This window comes from Martes martes (genome assembly GCF_963455335.1).
Source record: "Martes martes genome assembly, chromosome: 14".
Classification (NCBI taxonomy): domain Eukaryota; kingdom Metazoa; phylum Chordata; class Mammalia; order Carnivora; family Mustelidae; genus Martes; species Martes martes.
The window spans coordinates 5152796-5173073 of NC_137902.1; the positions used below are offsets into that span (position 1 = coordinate 5152796).

At 46.1% G+C, this 20278-nt stretch overlaps 2 protein-coding genes across 3 annotated transcripts in view; one reads left to right on the forward strand and one right to left on the reverse strand.

The window, feature by feature from the left end:
• The window catches only part of INSYN2A (inhibitory synaptic factor 2A), a gene marked incomplete at its 3' end in the record, with an annotated part of 37672 nt that extends 26001 nt beyond the window's left edge, over nt 1-11671 (forward strand). Inside the window, exon 3 of the mRNA XM_080823570.1 lies at nt 11488-11671. Within this exon, the coding sequence (XP_080679696.1) occupies nt 11488-11671 (184 nt within the window). The remainder of the gene's footprint in view (nt 1-11487) is intronic.
• DOCK1 (dedicator of cytokinesis 1) overlaps nt 1-20278 on the reverse strand; it is a 495164-nt gene that overhangs the window by 282581 nt on the left and 192305 nt on the right. The window lies entirely within an intron of this gene.

Here is a 20278-nt window from a genome sequence, read left to right on the forward strand (position 1 = left end):
GACTATCGCTAGGAGTCCCCGTACCACCATCTCAGCCACTGTTCTTGGTCTTTCCCATGGGATGCCTCAAGTACCTCAGGACTGAACAGGTTAAAGGAGTTCCAAAATAAAGAAATTTTAAATCCCAAAACACTGTGCATATCCCAGAAACTGGGAGCACACAAGGGGCCATCAGAGCTGCCATACCAACATGCTGCAATTTGTCATACTTGTTCGCTGGCAGGCAGAGAGCCCTGGAGGTCAATGAATTTGACCCTGCCTGTCTTGCACGTATACAGTGCTTTTCACTCGAAACCCAATTACCCTCTCTGAGCAGCGTGAGAATCCACCATGTTTCCAGTAACGCTTAGCCCAGGGAGATGTAAAGGGTGCCATGTTCAAGGCCTGGTTCCCTGTGGTTTTACCAATACAGTCCTGTAATAAATGTGTACCTTGGCCAGGGGTGGCGGTACCTATTTCTCGGTAAAAAAATAAGTCTGTCGTGGAAATATACAGCACTTGGAAGAAACATTAAAAAGACAAAAGGTCTTGAAGCAATTTCAGGGAATAAGGCTGCCAGCACCTGAAGCCAGAGGTTGGCAACATCCACCTGCCCAAGCCAGGCACCCCAGAGGTTCGGCCGCACCCCCACTCTGGCTCTTTGGCAGGGTGTCCCCGTGAGGCAGCACGGAGGGATCAGACAGGGCCTTTCCAGCTCTCAAAGCTCGTTGACTCGATGATTTACAAGTGATTTAGTGCAAGAGTGAGTCTGAGCTTCCACAGAAAGTAGACACGGTGGGAAAAGCGAGGACAGGCACAAGGCATTCCTCAACCAAGGACCATCATTCCTGCATCGGCAAATCGATTTATACAACCGTTCCTGGGCAGCAAATTGATTGCCTCCTCCCTCGTCCACTGAAACCTCAAACCTCAAAAGTAGTATTTCCCATAACCGGGAATTTGGAGGTGCTTGACGGGATTCCATTTTTTCCCCAAGACGACATCCCTTGGATTGTGATGTGGACCAATTGTGAAATTCTAATGAAGACCATCTCAGCATGAAAAAAGATGAAGAGAGATCCAAGTTTCAGTTTTCTGTAGTAAAACTTTCCTGGCTAATCATCCGTATTTCCTGTCACAATACTCTGTAATTATTTCAGACAGTGTTTTATGGATAAATTACTAATGGAATGTTTGCTCATAAGCAGCTAAGATCCTCTGCGCCCAGCCCTTCTGGGTTAATTCTCTTGTCAGAGGAATGTGATGAGTCATGGTTCTGATGACTCACCTTTGTTCAGATTGTGTTTCAGAAAGGAACAATGAAATATACCATTTCCCTCCTTTACTGAAGTGGTTAATTTGTAAAATAATACCACAAAATGGCTTGAATTCAGATTCGTGCATTTTTATGAAAATAGCATGTGCCAACCTTGGTTCAAAGGCTTGTGGGAATGAAAGCAAGGTCTGAAAGGCAATAATGATGCTGATTCAGATTCACTAAATAAAATCTTCACCAGAATTTTAAATTCTCCTATAAGTGTTCGAATGCCCACCGTGAGAAGACCTGAGGCTGCTGTACCCCCAGGACAATACTGCCCACACCCGCTCCTTTTCGATACATCAGGGCCACCACACACCTGGCCTCCGGGACACTAATTACATGATGGACCAGTAACGGGGCATTTTCTGGAAGGATAGAAATGTGGAGGGCCTGCTTTGTTTTCAACACCACTGAGGGAGGGACCTTGCAGAAGACCATGTTGTCTGTGTCCTATTTTTGTCATTTGATGGGATCCACCGATGGTCAAGCACGGGCAGGATGTCAAACACTCCCTCTGACGAAATACCCGAGGCCCTTTCCATGCGGTGCTTATATGCATTTCTGCAGCACGCACTTTCAGCGGGACTCCTAGGAAATGACAGGCTTTGCCCCAGTCACTGGGAGATGGGAAGGAGTCTGTAATGGGGCTGAAGAGAACCCTGCGTACACCCCCTACACGAAGACCGTACAACAACAGAGGTCTGACGGAAGGTGTGCCACAGACACAAGGATAAAAGACAGAGAAGGAGAAGCTGAAGAAAGCAGGGATGCTCAACCTGTGAGGGGGCCGACTCCCAGGAGGCAGGACCGTCTTGGAGGGACAGCATGCTGGGGAGGGTTCAGATGTGTGCTCTAGAGACCAGTCCCCATGCTAGACAGTTGGAAACCACAGACAGGAACCAGGCAGAGAAACAGCCAGAGCTTGCCCAAGAGTAGATGGGGAGGCCTCCCTGCACGTGTACACTCATCTTTATAGCAGCTGGGAACTTTCTAGTACTTGCGATTCTCTGACTGCTCATCCAGTAGAAAGTTCCTTAATTCCGCACCTTCGCTTCCAAAATGACTGGAGGATTTCAGGGAAGATGAGTCAATGAACCTTATATGAGATGGAAGGAGGAATTCCCAGAATAAACGGGTGGCATCTTCTCAAACCGGCCTTGGTAATTCATAGCATCACCAAGAAAAGCACAAAATATAAGGACACAAAGATGCCAGATAAAATCGTGCATGGAAACTGTAGCGATTCCAGGGTACGGCACTAGCCGCAGAGAGCTGTTGAGGGTGACGAGGAATCAGCACAGCCACCAGGACTGAAAGCCTCCTGACTAATGAAGTCTTATTGTTAAGAGAGGTAATTGCATTTGTATGCAGAAATGGTGCCAAGTCTAGCCTGTCCAGAGCCCACTTGGAGCGGGATCTCTGCAGCCTTTGTCATTTAGTGATTATCTCTTAGTGGAAGTGCTCTTTCCAGTCCTGCTCTAATTACCGCCACTTGTGCATATTAAGTTTTTTAACAACATGAACTGATGTGGAGGAAATTAGCCTTTTGTCTAATATTTAGTGCTCTGTTCTTAGTATTTACCATGAACGACAGGCTGCGAGGAAGATGACAGCAAGGAGTCGCGGGACGACACCTTACGTGGTGGTTCTGGCGTAAGGAAGCATTGTTTTAATAAAGTAAATTAGAAGCCAGAACAGAAGATTAAACAGACCTCACAATTCTCCTTGAAAATTCCCAAAGCCAACAACCCAAGTTTTTTTGATTCCATTAGAACTTTAAAAACATATTATTTCTTTTTCCCTAATATATAAGGATTTAGGCTTTTGTAACAGTAACACCTCAGTTCTAACATAGAACTCTGGGTGCTGGAAAACAAACTCATTACTTATCTCAACATATTGTTTGTAAAGCAATTAGTTAAAATACATGTAGCAGAGAAAGGCTGATTACACTGACGACCCTCCTCTTCACAACTCTCGCTTTTGGTTATGCCCAGAGTAGTAGTTAAGGACGCATTCATCAATGTCCAAAACCATTGAGAGGAGGCTGCACTGTCACGATCATGAGAAAATGAATGTGATCTGTTATTACATGAACACAGATTTTGGTTTTTTAGGGGCTAGATGCAGGACTTGGTCCCTACCACAATGCCCTGAGTTAGATCATTTGAGATTCCACAGGAAACGTGGTGACTAGAGAAGATGGTGGTTGCTAGGGCCACCCGAAGGACTCTCCTGTCCACCATTTTGGAAAAAGTTCCTCTTTTTTTTTTTTTTTTTAAGATTTAATTTATTTGAGAGAGAGAGGGCGCACGCGCACGCAATAGCACACAAGCAGGGGGAGGGGCAGAGGCTGAGGAAGAAGCAAACTCCCCACAGAGCAGGGAGCCCAACGTGGTACTTGATCCTAGGACCCTGCGATCATGACTTGAGCTGAAGGCAGACTTTTTTTTTTTTTTTTTTTTTTTTTGAAGGCAGACTCTTAATTGACTGAACCACCCAGACGACTTGAACAAACTCCTCTTTTACACATAGCATCCCTGGGGGTAGAGCGGGAAGCTTGGGGTTTGGATAGTCACTGGTGACACCAGAAGACACGTACAAGAAGTTAATGGTTTTCTGGTCTGTGCAATGAGATTCTCACTGCTTTCCATCAGTGCAGATGGCATTCCTCAGCTCAGATCAGAACAGAAGGAGAGCTCCTTGGAGCATCTAGAACTTGAGTCCTGGGTTGGTGGCTCAGGGGATCAGCTGCTTTGCATACCACCCCCAGCACTGTGACCCCAGGAAGTCATTGCCTCACTAGGGAGACAAGTGCCCATCCTCAAAAGGGTAAGAACGAATGAAGTGATGGCCAAGGTGTTGGCCAACCCTCAGTAACCTTACATGTTCTACCCGGGCACCTGGCAGGCTCACTACAACCAATTTTGGAGAGTTGTGTGTTTTCTCCTTTTAACTGTTGTTATAATGTACTTCCAACCAAAAACTTAAAACAACAACAACAACAAAAAAAAAAAAAAAAAAAAAGAAAGAAAGAAAGAAAGAAACCTCATCCTCTTCGGTGAGGCCAAGGACAGCAGCATCAGGGCAGGCTACATGTAGTAAGTACAGTGTCCGTGTGATTACAGTGTATGATCTCTGTGGCTTGCTAGGAATATGCCATAAGATATGCTTAATAGACATGTGACAGTCTTGTCAATGATCTGGTCCCTTTCCTACTTGATCAATTATTGTGGGTGGAAGTTATAAACAGAGCTGGAGTCTTTCCACTTTGACTTCTCTGTGGCACCATTTATGGGAAGCTAACATGTGGTTCCTTGATCCTGGTGCATGTGGCCGGCCCATAAACTCAGGCACTTGGATGAGGCCTGGGTGCCAGCCCAGTGTTCGTACTGTAGAGGAACTCAAGGGTAAGATGTAGATCGAGGATGGAGTTCAGCCAAGCATCAAAGGAGCAGGACTGTTCTCCAGTATGGCCAGGATGAATAACGGCTCAGAAAAGTCAGTAACAATAGCTTTGGCTACCAGAGTGTAATTATAGCTAGGATATAGGCTGATGTTTTGGTTTTTATAACTGTAATCATAATTTCCTTGGAAAAGAATACGAGGCAAGGGGGACAGATCTTATAGTTTGAGTATAATATTATTGAATACTCATCCATATCTGGTATTTTACATCTTAGAGTTATTCTATGAATTTGAATTATGCACCTACTATGTGAAATAGTGGTGAGAGAAGGATCCAAAGTTATGATGAATCCATTCTATGTTCAAAGTGTTAAAAGCTGATAATACAAAATTTAGTATTTGAAACCACTGGAATGGGATCCACAGATAATACAGGTATATTAAGACATAGGTATATTTTAGAACATACATTCATTTTGATGACAAACTAAATACAATATAAAAAATAGACCAGCAGCATTCTGCAGAGATTAGAAGTGAGGGGATTTGGGTTCAGTTCATCCATTTATTTCAATTCAGTAATAAAGCATGTTCTGAGCCTGACATTGTACTAAATGCACCTTGAACATAAGATGAATTAAATAGGGTCCGTCCCTCAATGAGTTCACAGTCATGAGAAAAACAGCTACAATCCAATATGAGACAGACTTGCTCTAGTAAAGATGCGGAGACAAGTATGCCTGAGGGGCAACCTGTTCTGGGGGATTTCCGGAGAGGACAAAGAGTGGGCAAATGTGATTATTCTGGAAAGTCCACAGAAAGAAGAGGCAACATGTAGCTAGGCTGAAGGATAGCAGGACTTTACCAAGCAGTCTTGGGATTTCTGAAGGTGACCCTGGAAGGTAACTGGGAAATGGGTTAGGGAGGGAAGAGAGGGGGAGGGAAGAGAAGGAAAGGCAGAGAGGGCTGGAGAGAGGGAGAGAATGAAGGGGGAGGAGGGAGGGTGTAAACAGAGGGGAGACAGAAAGGAGGGAGAGAGGGAGGGGTACAAAGAGGGGGAAAGAATAAATGGGTGTTGGAGAGGGGAGAGAGAGGAGGGAGAGAGAAGGCAAGTCCACTGTTGGTTGTTTCGGTGGTCAGAGGGAAAACTTCTCCAAGTTTCAACAAGGGTAGTGGAAGGGGCCCAAGAGGAAGGATGCTGGAGCCTCCTGAGGGCAGATCCACTGACCCAGATGGTGGGATCAAGCACAAAGGACTAGAGGAGCTTGAGGCCAAGGTGCACGGTGTGACCTCCTGGATGAATGCTGGCTGTACACTGCTTGGAAGGACAGAGCAGCAGGCTGAAGGAAAGATCTGATTTAGGATAAGCTAGATTATGGTGCCCCTCAGATATTCAAGTGGAGAGGCATTTGGGAGAGTATGATGGCTATTTTGGGTCCTGGTTCTTTAACTACCTGGAGTCAGGGCCAGCGACATGTACATAAACCAAGGCCCAAGAGGAAGAGACTTGCCTAAATTCATCCAGCTTGCAAGGGAGACACCGAGCCTGAAACTCTGAGCCTAACCTCAGGCTCCCTTTGGACAGCGCTGGAGCTGTCCATGGTGCTGACATGCACCGGGCCAGATTCAAGCCCTAGACAAAAAGCACTGCACTTTGGGGAGCAGTGTGTCCCATCCAGATCTATACAGCAAGCACCATCACATGCCCCAACGCGCTGCATTTCCCTGCACTCGAGGTTGTGCCACAGAACCCCCACATGGGGTAAGAGCACATCTCCACCACTGTTTCACGACCCAGCAAGCTCAGGTCCCCATAGGTGAGATGATTTATCCACAGTGGCAGAGCGTGAGTCAGTCAGAGCCACAGACAGCACCAGGGGAACTCGGTGATCTAATTCAGGGAGAATTAAAAACAGATGCTACTGCTCTGCAGTCTACGGAGCCCGCCGACATTGCCGAGGCCGGAGAAATCCGAGATTTGAGGTTTTCCTCCACTCCAGAAAACACAAGCGCTTGGGAGCCAAACTCACTTGCTCTTAACTCCTAACAGCTACACACAGAGGACTGAAGGAAGGGATGTTTTAACTACATTCCCCTTAAATTAACTTGAGGAGTTGGCGACAGTGTGCTAAAGAAACTGTGGCGAGGTCCAAGTATTTATAGGAGCTGCAGACGAGCAGAGCTCTGACTGAAGCTACGAGCACGCTCCTCTTTGCAAAAGCACAGGGAGTGGGGGGAAGAGGTGTTACTACAAAGCTGAGCAGAGTCTCCGGGAAGGGAACAAAGCTTGCATTGCCAGCTGATGGAGCAGCCTGAGATTTAGGACAGATTCTTATTTCTTTGGAAATGTACAGAATAATAATTTTGCAAGAAAAGTCCCCATACTTAAAACTCCCATTTTTAAGAGGAAAAAGACTAGCCAAAGAAATGGAATCTACAGCTTTAATCATTTATCACAGTTGAGTCACGTGGAGTACGGAAAATGGCTTTGCAGTAGCACCGTGGCCCGCCTTCAGGTCACATGACGGTCTCAATGCAAAGCTTTGGTCACATGGTTCAGTTGTCTGACAGAGAAGGGGAGGCAGGCAGGGGAAGGAGAGATGTGGGGTAAATGTAACAGGAGCTCCTGGGGACTTAGGTCTCGTCCACAGTCCCAGTACTTCTGGGCACCGAGTCTCACCCGGCACAAGTTGCAGCCTGTGTTTTGTTCAGAGAGCACCAAGCACGGGTGAGCCTGGCCTGGCTCCAGCCCCTTCACATTCATGCTTCAGAACTCAAGCATCAGGACTTTTTCCAGATTGCTTTCCTTCTGACAAACAGCATTCAGCATGATGGGAGTCTCCCCAGGACAGTGCATCACGAACACCAGATCCTGCTGCCACACCAGCAGCCTCCCACCTTGTATGGCTGCTGGGCACACAGGCCCCAGAGGGTCCAGGGAGCTGTTTAAAGCCCCACCAGAGTCTGAAAGGACCATGAGGACTAAGCCCAGACTTGGAATACAAACATTCGCGTCTGCTCGTTCCATCAGGGGTAAGTCTCTGAGCTGGGACCGCTCTGGGGAAAGCAGGCCCAAACCTCGTGGTAGAGGCGGGTCACCTTTGACAGAATGGAAGACACCACCAGGGTCTCCAACTCAGACCCAGGCCTTCCTCCAACACACAGGAAGGATAAAATGCTACTCCCGAGTTCCCATGAGCAGAGCATGGGAACAGCTGGCCACTTGTGAGCCCCCTACTGATCCCATCCATCCTTACTGTAGACTCTTCCAGAAAAAGGGAAGTTGAAGTGCAGGGAACAAGCTCCAAAAAGATCCCTGTGTGTTTTGTAGTGTTTCACCATCTTCTTCGATTAAGTTCCAACAGAATGGAGCTGGGCCAGATTCCACCTGGAGTGGGCCCACCAACTTCTTTCAAAAGAAGCCCCGTTTGACTGGGGCAAGGAGTGGGCTCTCAGGGTGGGAGGAAAGAGGAGGTACAAGCCACAGCGCTGATGCAAACAGACCAACCAGGGCAACTCGGACTAAAGCCAAGGGGAATCTGTCTTTTACGACTCTGTGCTCATTTGTTTAATTCAGTAACTAGTATACAGTCAACCGTCAGGATCCAGGTCTCGCTGTAGGTCCTGGTGATGGGGACGGGACAGCATACCCAGTGCTCGCACCTGCATCTGGGGGATGGAGGCGAGATAATACAGGAACAAGTAAGCAGTTATCGGTGGTGAGGGCAGAGAAGGAGAAAAGAAAATGGTGGAGGGTGATCTGTCAGAAGATGGTAGAGAATGAGGAGGTCATGTGTACCTGGGGGACAAAGGAGTGGCCAGCCATGCCAGGAGCAAGGACAGGTGTTTCGGGCAGGAAGAAAGTAAGAGCCATAAAGACCGTAGCAATGGTGGCCACTCCCACACCACACCATCTGGCAGGCAGACACAGGGCCCCGTCCCCACACCTGGTATCACTCAGGTGTCCGTGCTAGAGCCCAGAGTGAGAGCAGGGGCTCTTGCCTAGGCAGCCTCCCACAGGCACAATCTGGATGTCTCACAGGGACAGGGGTCTGTGCACAGAGTCTTAGTGCCCTAAGTCCATCGGGGGTTTCTGTCCAGGACCTCTACTCTAGCCAGGACAGCAGGTGCTGCTTTCTTCTGGCCATCTGGCTAAGACTCAATGGACCTTTGCTCTGTGTCAGCCAGAGCTGGCCAGACAACTAACCTTCAGACGCTACCCTCTCCAGCGAGTTGTCTGCTTCAGATCAACCCGGTGACTTGGTGTGTTCCTTCCACAATGACAGAAGGTCCCCAGAGGACAGCAGTGTACACAGTGATACGCATCATGTGTCTGCTAGCCAGGACACACTGTTCCACAGGCAGATACCCCGACACTCATGAGTGACAGAAGGGGAGGGAGGGGCATGGCTCAAGGTCACTGCCAGCCCCACCAGGGGCATTTCCCAGAGGGCATCGGTGGACATACATGCTCCCTCTGTAACGAAGCCTGCTCCCGCTCCTGAGGGCAACATCTCAGTAATGGGGGAGGGCAAACAGGGATCAGCTCGACAGAGTCGAGTCATTCTGTTAACAAGAACTCAGATTCGATTACTCTGTGATTACATGGTTCCGCGGTGTGATAAATTGGTTAATAACAGGGTTCCCAATGTAGCGGCTTAATGGGAATTCAGTAATTACAGGTACCCAGAATCGTACTGTTAGCCTAGGAAAGGCGAGCACCCGCCTGCCAATCTAATAACTCAAAACCTATCTGGGACCGTTGACATGGTTATGATCTAGAGAGCACGCTTCCAGTATTAACCACGCACCTGATAAAATTACCCCTCTGTACCTAACATACCAGGATGGATACCACAGGATCTCCCACACTCAACTGCACAGTCCTTGTTTTCCTTGTGAAAGGTCCAAGCTGAAGACTTCTCCCATGGGTATCTTTGTCACTGCTAGCTCTGATTCGCATGATAAAATGAGGCATCATCAGATAATAAGGATTACATAAGATCTGAATTGCACCTTAAGAGTTTAGGACATGTTTTCACTGACTTTTCTTTGTGGGGGAGGGGGAGGTTGGAAAGCCTCACCATAATTCAGGGAGACTGTCAGGCGGGCACTTGGGGAAGCCCACATGGCCCCCGCAGCAACAAGAGGAAAAGGCCGGATGCTGGTCCTTGTTCCTCCTACCACAGCGCATCACTGAGCTCACGGTTCACAAGGGCAGCTGCACACCTGCCCTCAAGGGGAACTGTGCCTCCAATATCACGTGCTCTAGATTAGCAAGGCACAAGCGCACGAGGTTTCATTCTGCCTCCTATAAACTGCAGTGTAACCCAAAAGGGCCATCAAAAATGAAGGGAAAAAATAATTCTTGTTTTGGGAGCAGGGGTTAACTAGCCATAAACTTCTCTGACAATATTTTTAATTTTTCCAGTACTATTATAGTCTTCGACGGTAAGAAAAATGGAACAGTGGATTTAAAACATAAAATGGTCCATTAGATGGGTCTTGAACGTGTTTTTAAAAGTCTGGATAATACAGCTTTGCTGTTTTGTCTTTCCAAAATGTCAAAATTTGGCTAGGATTAATGGTTCTCTAAATCAATAGGATTTCATGTTTATAAATGGTTTACGGGTGTACTGGATATAAAATGTTATGAACTCATGTATTATCATCATTGCTGAGCCTTTACTGAAATCTACTGACATTTAGTCGGCCTCCAGACCAGATGTGGAAGGAGCCCAGGGCGGAATTCTCCAGAGGCCTGGCGCGATGCGATGCCCACGTTCAAATAGTCGGGGTACATGGGCAGTGAGAAGGGAGGCAAGGCTCATCATCACTGGGGCCATCACAGAAAAGTGTCACTGGACCAGGGCGTCCGATCCGCAAGCCCAAGGGGCACCCTAGAAGTTAGTCCGTTAGAGGATCAACAGTGGGCTTCCCAAAGCCATGAGGAGAAGGAAGGGCCCCAGGCAGGCCACAGTATTCTGTGGAGAAATTTCCTAAGGAAATAATTTCTTGAATCCTGCCATTGTAACACAAACATCGTCACTACTGCCAAAGGTCCTTCCTCATGGCTACACATCTGCACACTTTGGCTTGAGCAATGTAATCGCAATTTTAGGGAAAAACTTCCCTTGATCACCACTCAGTGACACTCAATGGCGCTGACCCCATAAACACACCATTTCCCCCAAGGCTGGATATCGTGGTGTCTACCACGTTGGTATAATGAGATTTCATAAGGAGAACTGAAGCCAAGGTCATGTCATGCCACTGTCTGAGGTGAGATCCCTGGATTTCTCTGATCTTGTGAAAAGGTGCACGGGCCCAGGGCTCTCACACCACTGCTCTGTATGAGCGGGGAAGGCCCCCCAACACTCACACTTCCGGTTCCCTGTTTATTCCATGAAGCACGTGTGTGCAGTCTATGGACAAGCCAGAAAAGGTTATTTGGAAGACACCTTTCTCATTACAACACACACAGGCCATACTCTGACACCAACTGAGTACGTTCATAAAACTTCAGAGGCTCACCACGAAAGAAAGGAAGTGATTTTCGAAGAAAATGAACCTATCTGAGACAGCTCCCAGTGACACAGAGCTAAAATAGATCAGAACTGACTGCTCACTACGGAGCCATGAAATTACATAATAAACATTAACATAATGCAAACCGGTCATCACCCTGGTTAGGATGTCACCACATTTTGTTGTCACTAAGGGGGATCTTTACATATGAAAGATCAAGCACTAAATTCTCCCCTCTCTTTTCTTCCCAGTGTGGAGCTGGACTTTAAGCAGCAAGAAGACAAGCTCCAGCCGGTTCTGAAGAAACTCCGTCCTTTTGAGGAGACTCAGGTCGCACCTTCGCCTTACTCTCAGGAGCCCTACTCCGCGACTCCCAAGCAAAAATCCAAACCCGAATCTAAAAAACACGGAAGATGGAAACTCTGGTTTCTTTAAAACTCATGGCGTGTGGAGTCTAAAGGCCGTCTTTAAAACCCACTGGAGTATGGTAAATCCTTTTCCAAAACAAACAGGATCGAGTGAGCTGCGGCGGCCTCTCGGGCGCCTTCCACTTCCCACCCTGCTTACCGAAAAGGCCTTTGTACCGACAGATAGTGACCAGAAGCAAGGTAGTAGATGTCACACCTTGCCGGCTGTTCTCTGCCGTTCACGGATGTGGGATGTAAACTCTGAAATGAAGTTTATGTAGTCAAAGAGGATAAGAAAAATGCTATGCCCCCACCCCACCCCCAGATCAGCAAGTGTTACGTTATCAGCCTGCCAGACGGTGGGCTGTCACTCTGTACACAGCTAAAACTCATAATTATTTTCCAGCCTTTCCTTTTTCTTTTTCTTTCTTTTTTTTTAATAATGAGAAGAAAAAGCAAGCCTTATGTTTGCAAAAGACTTCATTTTTATGTTTAGTTTTGCAAATAAGCAGGGGGTGAGTGCCATTTTCAGCACATCAAATTCTGGAGAAAGCACAATTTTTTTAAGTGGTCGGAGACCATTAAATAATCTCTAAAATGTGACTATATGTATATTTGCCTTCATGTGCTGTAGCGCTAAGCCAAGTGACCCCATCTCAGTGTCACACTGACACCTCAAACTTAGCATTCTCTTCATCTCCAGACCTGCAACATGTTTACTGCTCATTTTCCAAATGGCCAGCAGCCAGGAGTCCCCCAAAGTCTAGGACATGCCTTTACTCACTGAAGTTGACAGGGTCAGAGCTATTGGACACTAAGCTTTCTTAGATCTCATTTTTAATCTTTTGGTACCCAAAGGCCAAATGATAAATTCTGGCAAGAATTTGAAAACACACATAGAGATACACAATGGATAATGCCGTCACCAATAAATCATAGGTGTTCTCTGCCGCCGGGAAGTGTTTCTGTGGATCAGTCTTTGAGACCTTGTTCATCACCAAAAACGCGGCCAGACGTTTTATACAATCCATTCTGCTCTGTCACCACTGTGGAAGACCGGACCATCTCAAAGAGAAGCCGCGTGTTTAGTTTAGCTGCCGCCAACAAACTTAATGTCACCTACATCCAACCTATTAGTCAGTTGTACTCAATGACATACCTAGGGGAAAGCTGTGATCAAATGTTTTTAGGTATTTTTTAAATAAACAGTGACACTTAGAGTTCTCTTTTGATTACACATTGCAATACAAATCTTAGTTCCTTTATTTTTCCACTCATTCTTTTGCACCTTTACAATTATCTTTTTATAGAAATCAAAAGCGCCTCGTCTACGAATGACTTAGTCTGTCCATTTTCTGCTTTTCATGATAGGAAGTAGGGAATCTTATTTTGCCTTTTTTTGTAGAAGTAAAATTTTGAATAATTTGTGAACATACCAGAAAACCTAGTCTTCAAGTTTCTGTCCAAAGGTTTCACATCTAATCTCATGCTGACATGGACACCTCATTGATTAGATGCCAAAAGGATGTCGACCTGCATTTTTCCCATCGGAGCTATTTCTTGCCATGCGTCTTCCTCCTCATTCACTACCAAATCTATTTTAGTTCTAAGTGTTTCGATTCTACAAGGACCTAGTGATCAGCCATCAGACCCAGAAATGATAAAATGAAGAGTGTATTCTGTAAGCATTCGTTGGGGGTTACTCACACTATCCTGCAGATGTATCCTTTAATTAAAAAGAAAAACACACATCTTTTGTGCAAACACTATGTGAGCATAGAAATCCTTGAATTATCAGTAAACAGAATTGAGAAATATTTTTGTGCAAGGAAAAAAGGACACATTGATCTTGTACCATGAAGGAAGTGCAATTGTTTCATGTAGACAAAAATTTAAAAAAAAAGTGTTTCATGTATTTTATACTATTTTTAACTAAAGTTATAAAAAGGTTTGCAACTTATATCCCCTTGTGTTTTAAGAATCCCGACTATCTCAGTGAATTGAAATAAGGGTGTTAGCAGCTTTCTAATTAGTGCTATAAATCTGTCTCAACAAGAGGGCATCCTAGTAAACAGAATGACATCACTGTTTGAAAGCAGTCTAGATCAAGAAAAAAAAATTCGAAGTCAAAAAGGAAACTGAAGATAAACTAATTCCTATTTAAAACTATCTTCAGAATAGAAAAAAAAATTTTCAAAATCATTTCATAGTTTAATTGCAGTGTGTCATGAACAGACGCCTATTCTTCTCTTAGAAAGATTTAAGTAAAAACTTTGATACAAAACCAAGGTAAAAAGTACAGTGTTCCCTCATATGTACATGTACACATGGCATTACGTATAGAAGTTAAATTATTATACTTGTCACTAAGTTCTTTATTAATTTTTAAATAAAAAATCAAAGGTAATGTTTTGTGTGCTCTTAAACTTATTTCATTGTCTTGATAATTTGGGAAAATAGAACTAATCTAAAAAAGTATTAATAAAGGAAGGATACTGGGGCTAAAAAGAACTTCCTCCAGTGTTCAGGAGAGGAGATGATGGTCAGGCGGCCGCCGACTCACCTGGCCTGGCTGGAGAGGGCAGGGCTGAAATGCAGCTCAGACTGTGCTTGCCAGACCCAGGACCCTGGCAAAAGCATCAGCCACCAGGAGGACAGGGCACAAAGCACCACACAGGCTCACAGCAGGATACGGCTAACTCGTGTAATTTCTAAAGAACCTCAAAGAGACAAGTAAACTCATCAGTATTTCCAAGCCAAATCCTCTAACGGCCCCATAGAGACAGTGTCTCTCTAAATCAGCCACCAAGCAGGTCCCCAACCCCAGGGGATTGGTCACCTCATTTTTCTTTGGGGGAGAAGGGAGGGTAAGTGAAAGATCCACACCCCAGCTGGGCTGAGCACCCCATCCCTCCAGCAGAGATCAATCCAATACTCGTGCCTTTTCCCAAGGGAGAGATCCGCCTAGAAGCCTGGGAGCCGAGAGGTCTCACACCCTTTCCGGCTGTCTACACTAACAGAGTCCGCCTGCCAGGATGCTGGGATGACTGAGGCTGAGACAGGCTCTGCGGCCCTCACATGCTCACTATATGGGTGCAACCCGTATGCAGGGTGGAGAGGAAGACCCAGGGTGCCAGCCTGGGTTATCTGGGGAAAAAAGACTCTGGGTCCCACTCCCTACTCTGAGCCACCTACAGGTGTTGGCTCTACAAACTAGATAGGCAAAGGGCATTCTGCCTCGTGGGTACTTTCCGAGTGACTGGTTTGTGACTGCCTCCAAGGAGAGGTCCCAGGGCCTCTGCATCTCTGCTCCTTGGATCTCAGGCCCTCCCCCAACCACAGCGGAGTGTACACAGGGAGGAAATCAAGGTGTGGGCAAACCTTTCTAATTTGAAAAGGGTATAGGAAGTGGGCAGGGCTGCCGAGGTGTCCGTTGCTGGGGAGACGGCGGTCACAGTCTATCCACCAGCACCAGCTGCCTCAGACAGTAACCACGAGCCTGGCCAATGAAGCAGGGACTACTGTCACCCGGCAGAGCTGAGGTACACAATCCTGGGTTACAACTCAGAAAAGAAATCAGAGTGCCGGCTTTGTGCCTCTGGAGAAGAGAGAACCAGATCAGGAGCCTATCCATCCCACACCACCTGGAACAGCACAGCGCCTTTACAAAGCCCACCACCACCGGACTGACCCTTCCAGAGCATTTCTCTCAGCAAGTAAAATTTGACTTAATTACTAAGCAAGGCCATTCTGTCAGCGCAGTGTCACCAAAAGATCACAGCATCTGCTTTCCCTACTGAAATACCTCCTTTTATCTAGAAAAACTCTCTCCCTGACGTATCTGGCATGAGATAAGTGTGCGACCAGTTTATTCACTGGAGGAGCTACAGGATTCCGAGAGCACGTTCCATGTTGTGAATCGGCATCAATGAATTCACGTGCAGCGTATGTTTTGGCCGATTGAGAAGGGCATGTGAGGGCAGCATATCACCTTCTAAGTAGCTCGATAATTCCCTGAAAATACCTTTGGGGTTTACTATGAATATGCAAGAACTGCATGGAATATTTTACCCAGGCAGTGACATGAGTTTTCTCCCTCTGCGGTGAATCCAGTCAGGGACCAACCTTGAGAAAACACTAGAAATGTGAGAAAAGCAGAAAGAATTGCAGCACTGATACCAAGTAAAATGAATATATAGAGAGCCATTGGAGCTCGCATGCGCATGTGTGTCAGGCTATGCTTTTCTAAAAGCCATGAGTCTTCAAGGTAGATTTATTGGCAAACATACCATTTAAAGACACATCTTATGACACTCATATAGAAGAGGGAGACATTTTGAACTTTTATAACGTGTTACTTTCTTTTGCAAATGAAAATTAAGAACAGAATTTTTTAAAAAGCACAGTCATATCTCAACTCCTTTAGAGCAAACATCACAAAAATGAACGTTCATGCATGGGGACAAAATACATCTTGGTGAAAATACGGAGTCAGGAGTCTTGGTAAAAGGGCTCTCTTCACTGGGAGGCCAGTTCTAGAACACTCTTTTCCAAGTGAAAAAACATGTCAGGTCCTTAAAAGTTACTGAGGCCCAAAGAAAGCACTGGGTTCTCACCAACAGCGTCTCCCCCACCAGCGATGCCAATCTCACAATAAACCACACCCCGGGCCCGACCGTGTCGCCCTCCGTTGGTCCTCGGGGTGGAGACAGAATGAATTCCATCACAGGAGTGTAGTGAACAGGTGTGCCAGTCACAAGACCAAGGAGACAACGCAGGCACCATTTCCCCCTTTCCTAAGGACTCCTGGTGCATCTTGCAAGGGAATCGTTCCTTAGAAAAGGCCCACAGTTTCATTTTACTGAATTAGCAATTGCCAGTCTTCTGGTGGGTATCCAGGCCATAGAAAAATCTTTAAAAGTCTTTCTCACTCGATTACATTTTTAAAGGACCATTAGCAGCATGTAAATCAGATCGCTGGGAAGAAGCAGCAGCACCCTAATACCATAGGAAGAGGCACAGCCCTCGGATGCCTCATTGGGTCTTCCCTCAGCCCAGCTGTGTACAAGTGCTGCATTCCGGCAAAGACATACGTGTGGTGGGGAGGGGCAGGAGGGCTACCAGCTTACCCTGCAGAAGACAGGTCAGGCCCCTGTCCACAAACAAGAAGGCCTAACGCAGCCCGGCTCAGAACCATAGACCATGATGAGGAACGCCACCTGACACTGAGGGCCTCAGAAACTTCCAAAATGGAATAAAAAAATAAAATCTGAAATCGGACGATACAAAACTAAGCATGTCACTCAATGATTCCACAGTTTCAGACCCCAGTGGAATAAAGATAAAATGGCATCTCGATTCTGTGGCAAGGTCATTACAAGATTACCAGGTCAGGGCCTGTTTCAGGGATCTATAAGATCTACACTTCAGTACTTGCCAGATGCAATTTTATTTGTTAAAAAAGTATGATACTTAGGATTATGGCACATTTTTATCCTATGCATGAGATGCATTCAATAGCTCGCTCTCACACAGAATGCTGAAAGGTATAAAATGAACTAAAACAAAGAATACACAATCAACTATACAGTGTTTAGGAAACACCACAGACACAGATGAAAGAAAAGGCTCGGGGCACCTGAGGGCCTCAGTCGGGTAAGCGTCTGCCTTTGGCTCGGGTCATGATCTCCGGGTCCTGGGATTGAGCCCCCATTGGATCCCTGCTCAGTGGAGAGTCTGAGTATCCCTCTGCCCCTCCCCTGCCCCTGCTCTCTCTCTCTCTCTAATAAGTAATTTTAAAAATTTTTTAAAAGACTCACACTATACGTCAGAAATTCTCCCGTGATGGAGAAGTCCCTCATTCCTATACATAAATAGGTGGGAAAACCGTCAGCCCACAACAGCACTCCCAACTGACAACGTTCTGATGGAAACAGAGGCCACATTCTGGGTATCATTGTTGACAGCATCGTGGAATAAATCATTATATGAAACATAACTATTCAACACTTTTTAATCACTTTAATTTTTAAATCCATTTGCAGTGATTACTTAGAATCCTTAAGCTGACTTATAGTTACACCATTTCCATTCCATTTATGCAAAAATGAGTAGCAAACACATAGGGACAGAAATCCCCGTGTTACACTGGAATATTATAGTGTACCCACAACAGGTCTGGAAACCACTCTCTGCTCTTTTTCTACTCTAGAAGGTCCATTGATTGAGTTTTTGGTCCATTCTGTCATGGATATTTCTCTCTCCACATCTTCCTCTAATCTAAACTCACAGAACAACAACAGTGACATTAAGAAGCTGACGCATAAATCTGCATCTGAGCAAATCGGGAAAGCAAGGTCAGGCACACGGAGTAGGACAGCATTTCCGGTCTTCCCACTCTGTGGACATCACAAGGGCTCATGGTTCCTTGAGGACTTGAAGATTCTTCTGAAGAACTTATTTTCAAAGGTAATCATCCTTCCTGAAAACATCTTGATGCCGCTGTCGCTCACTGAATAATGACTGCGTTTTCAGAATCTATTTTTTCTTTTGAGATTCTTCCCATGACGGCCTCATTTTACAAAGGGAATCTCTGGACTCCTTTTACAGATACTGAAGATGTTGGAATTGGGAGCAGTCAGCTTAGGGCCTACATCCCCTTCCTGCTTCTAGAAATGTCTGCTGGAGAAAGTCAGGACGGTTGCGGATGGGCCTGGACATGGGTGGTTGGCCCTGCACTCCTGTTCCCAGATGGGGCCTTGAACCCCTGCCAACTGGTCCACAGGAACAGGTCCCCAGCTGGGTAAGACTGAGTGTGGGTCCTCACTGTCATCCCTCCTTCTTCAAACATGCATGGGCTCTTCGTCAGGAACTCCTGAGGGGTCTTCTGAGCCCTTCAGGAACGGGGCACCAAACCCTCCCTTGAATCTCCAGGAGATCCTAGTGTCCTAGTGTTTGGCCCATGGAAATGACTGAAAGGTGCTAAATGGAAAGACGTGCACTTGTTTCATTGGACAGCTGCCTCCTTACCTAAGATGAAGACCCAGGAGCGATTCACAGTCATCCTCGATACCTCCTGGATGCCACTGAGATGAGTGCCCCTAGTATTAAACTTACAGAAAAGACCAGAACCAGCGCCAGCACCAAGCCAGAGTGCCAAATCACAATTTCCATGCCAGCTATGACATCTAGACCCATTTCTTATGTCTCTGTAAGACATTTTCTGCAGTCACATAAGCACAGTAAAGTTGAGAGTTAAATGAGAGTCCTCCCACTCATTACATGGCAGCCAGCACAGAAATTAAGTATCAGTAACGTGCTGCTGCTGTGATCACCACGATGGGCATCATGCCTGAGATGAGAACTTTCCCAAGGCAACCAAGACCACATGGTCTAAGACATCACACTCCACCTGCTCTGTTCAACCTTTGCTAGATCCATTGATTGAAATCACCTTGCAATCTATCCATATTCTAAGCACCACCCAAACTTGTACGAGCTCCTTCTTGTCCTCCTCATCCCAGCTTAACTGCTTGCCAGCAGAGGATGGCCCAAGCAAACACCCTACTAGGGTCAGGGCCCTAACCCCAGAACTATCTCCTCAGCTCACTGGCCCCGAAACTGGCCACCACCCCCATCTGCCCATCATTCACTCCCTGCACCCCCACAGTGCCATGTCACCCCCAACTCTGTACTCCAACTCATTCCAACAGTTCTGCCAGAGGAACTTGGTTCAACTTCAAACCACATATCATCCATCCCACCACAGGGCCCCTCAGAGGTCCACAACATGAGAGTGTTCCAAGGACACCCATGGCACAACCCCAGGAAGGTGTTGAGGAACCACCCCTGGGGGTGACCCTGCAGTGACCTCACATCTTACTCCATGGGGCTCCGTCTCCAACCACCTATTCAAAGGTGTTACGATTGCAGAAAAGAACACGATAAGGTAGACATATCTACTACTGCAGAATAATGGAAAAGTCCACTGCAAATAAAGCCAACTTACAGGGAAATATTTGATTTCCTTATTTATAAATGTGATCGTCCAAACCTAAACCTAAACCTTAAAAAGGAAAATCTGAACACAACACATGTTGAAACTCTGAGGCATAAAGTAGGTTATTTCACTGGATGGAAACATACTAAGGCAGCAGTTGTCCCACTTCTGTGCTACCCATCTGTGATTTCACCAAAACCACATCCTTTACTCCTGCCAGCCACAGAAACCAAGCAGTCCAATGTTACCTGTGTTCCTGCCTTGTTGCCTGAACAGTCCTATATGTCACCTTACTTAAACCCTCCCAGGATGAGCAGAGAGAACTACGGTCACACAAGGAAGACCAATGTATCTGATCTGGTTTCCAGTGAAAACTCTGTAACTGGATGTTTTGTTCCTGGATTTGAAAAAAAAATTTTTTCCTTTTTGAAATGCCATCAACCAAATTTAGTGAAATGGTAACGGGTACTAGAAATGAGGGGAAATAAAAGGACTTATGTGTGCATCTTTTGCCTAAGAAACCAAACTTAAAAGTAATGGTTGGGAAGGAGAATGGTAAATTCTGGGGGGGAAAAAGGACCATAATACAAAACTTGAAAAACTGGCTAAATGATTGGTAAAACTTTCTTGAAGAAA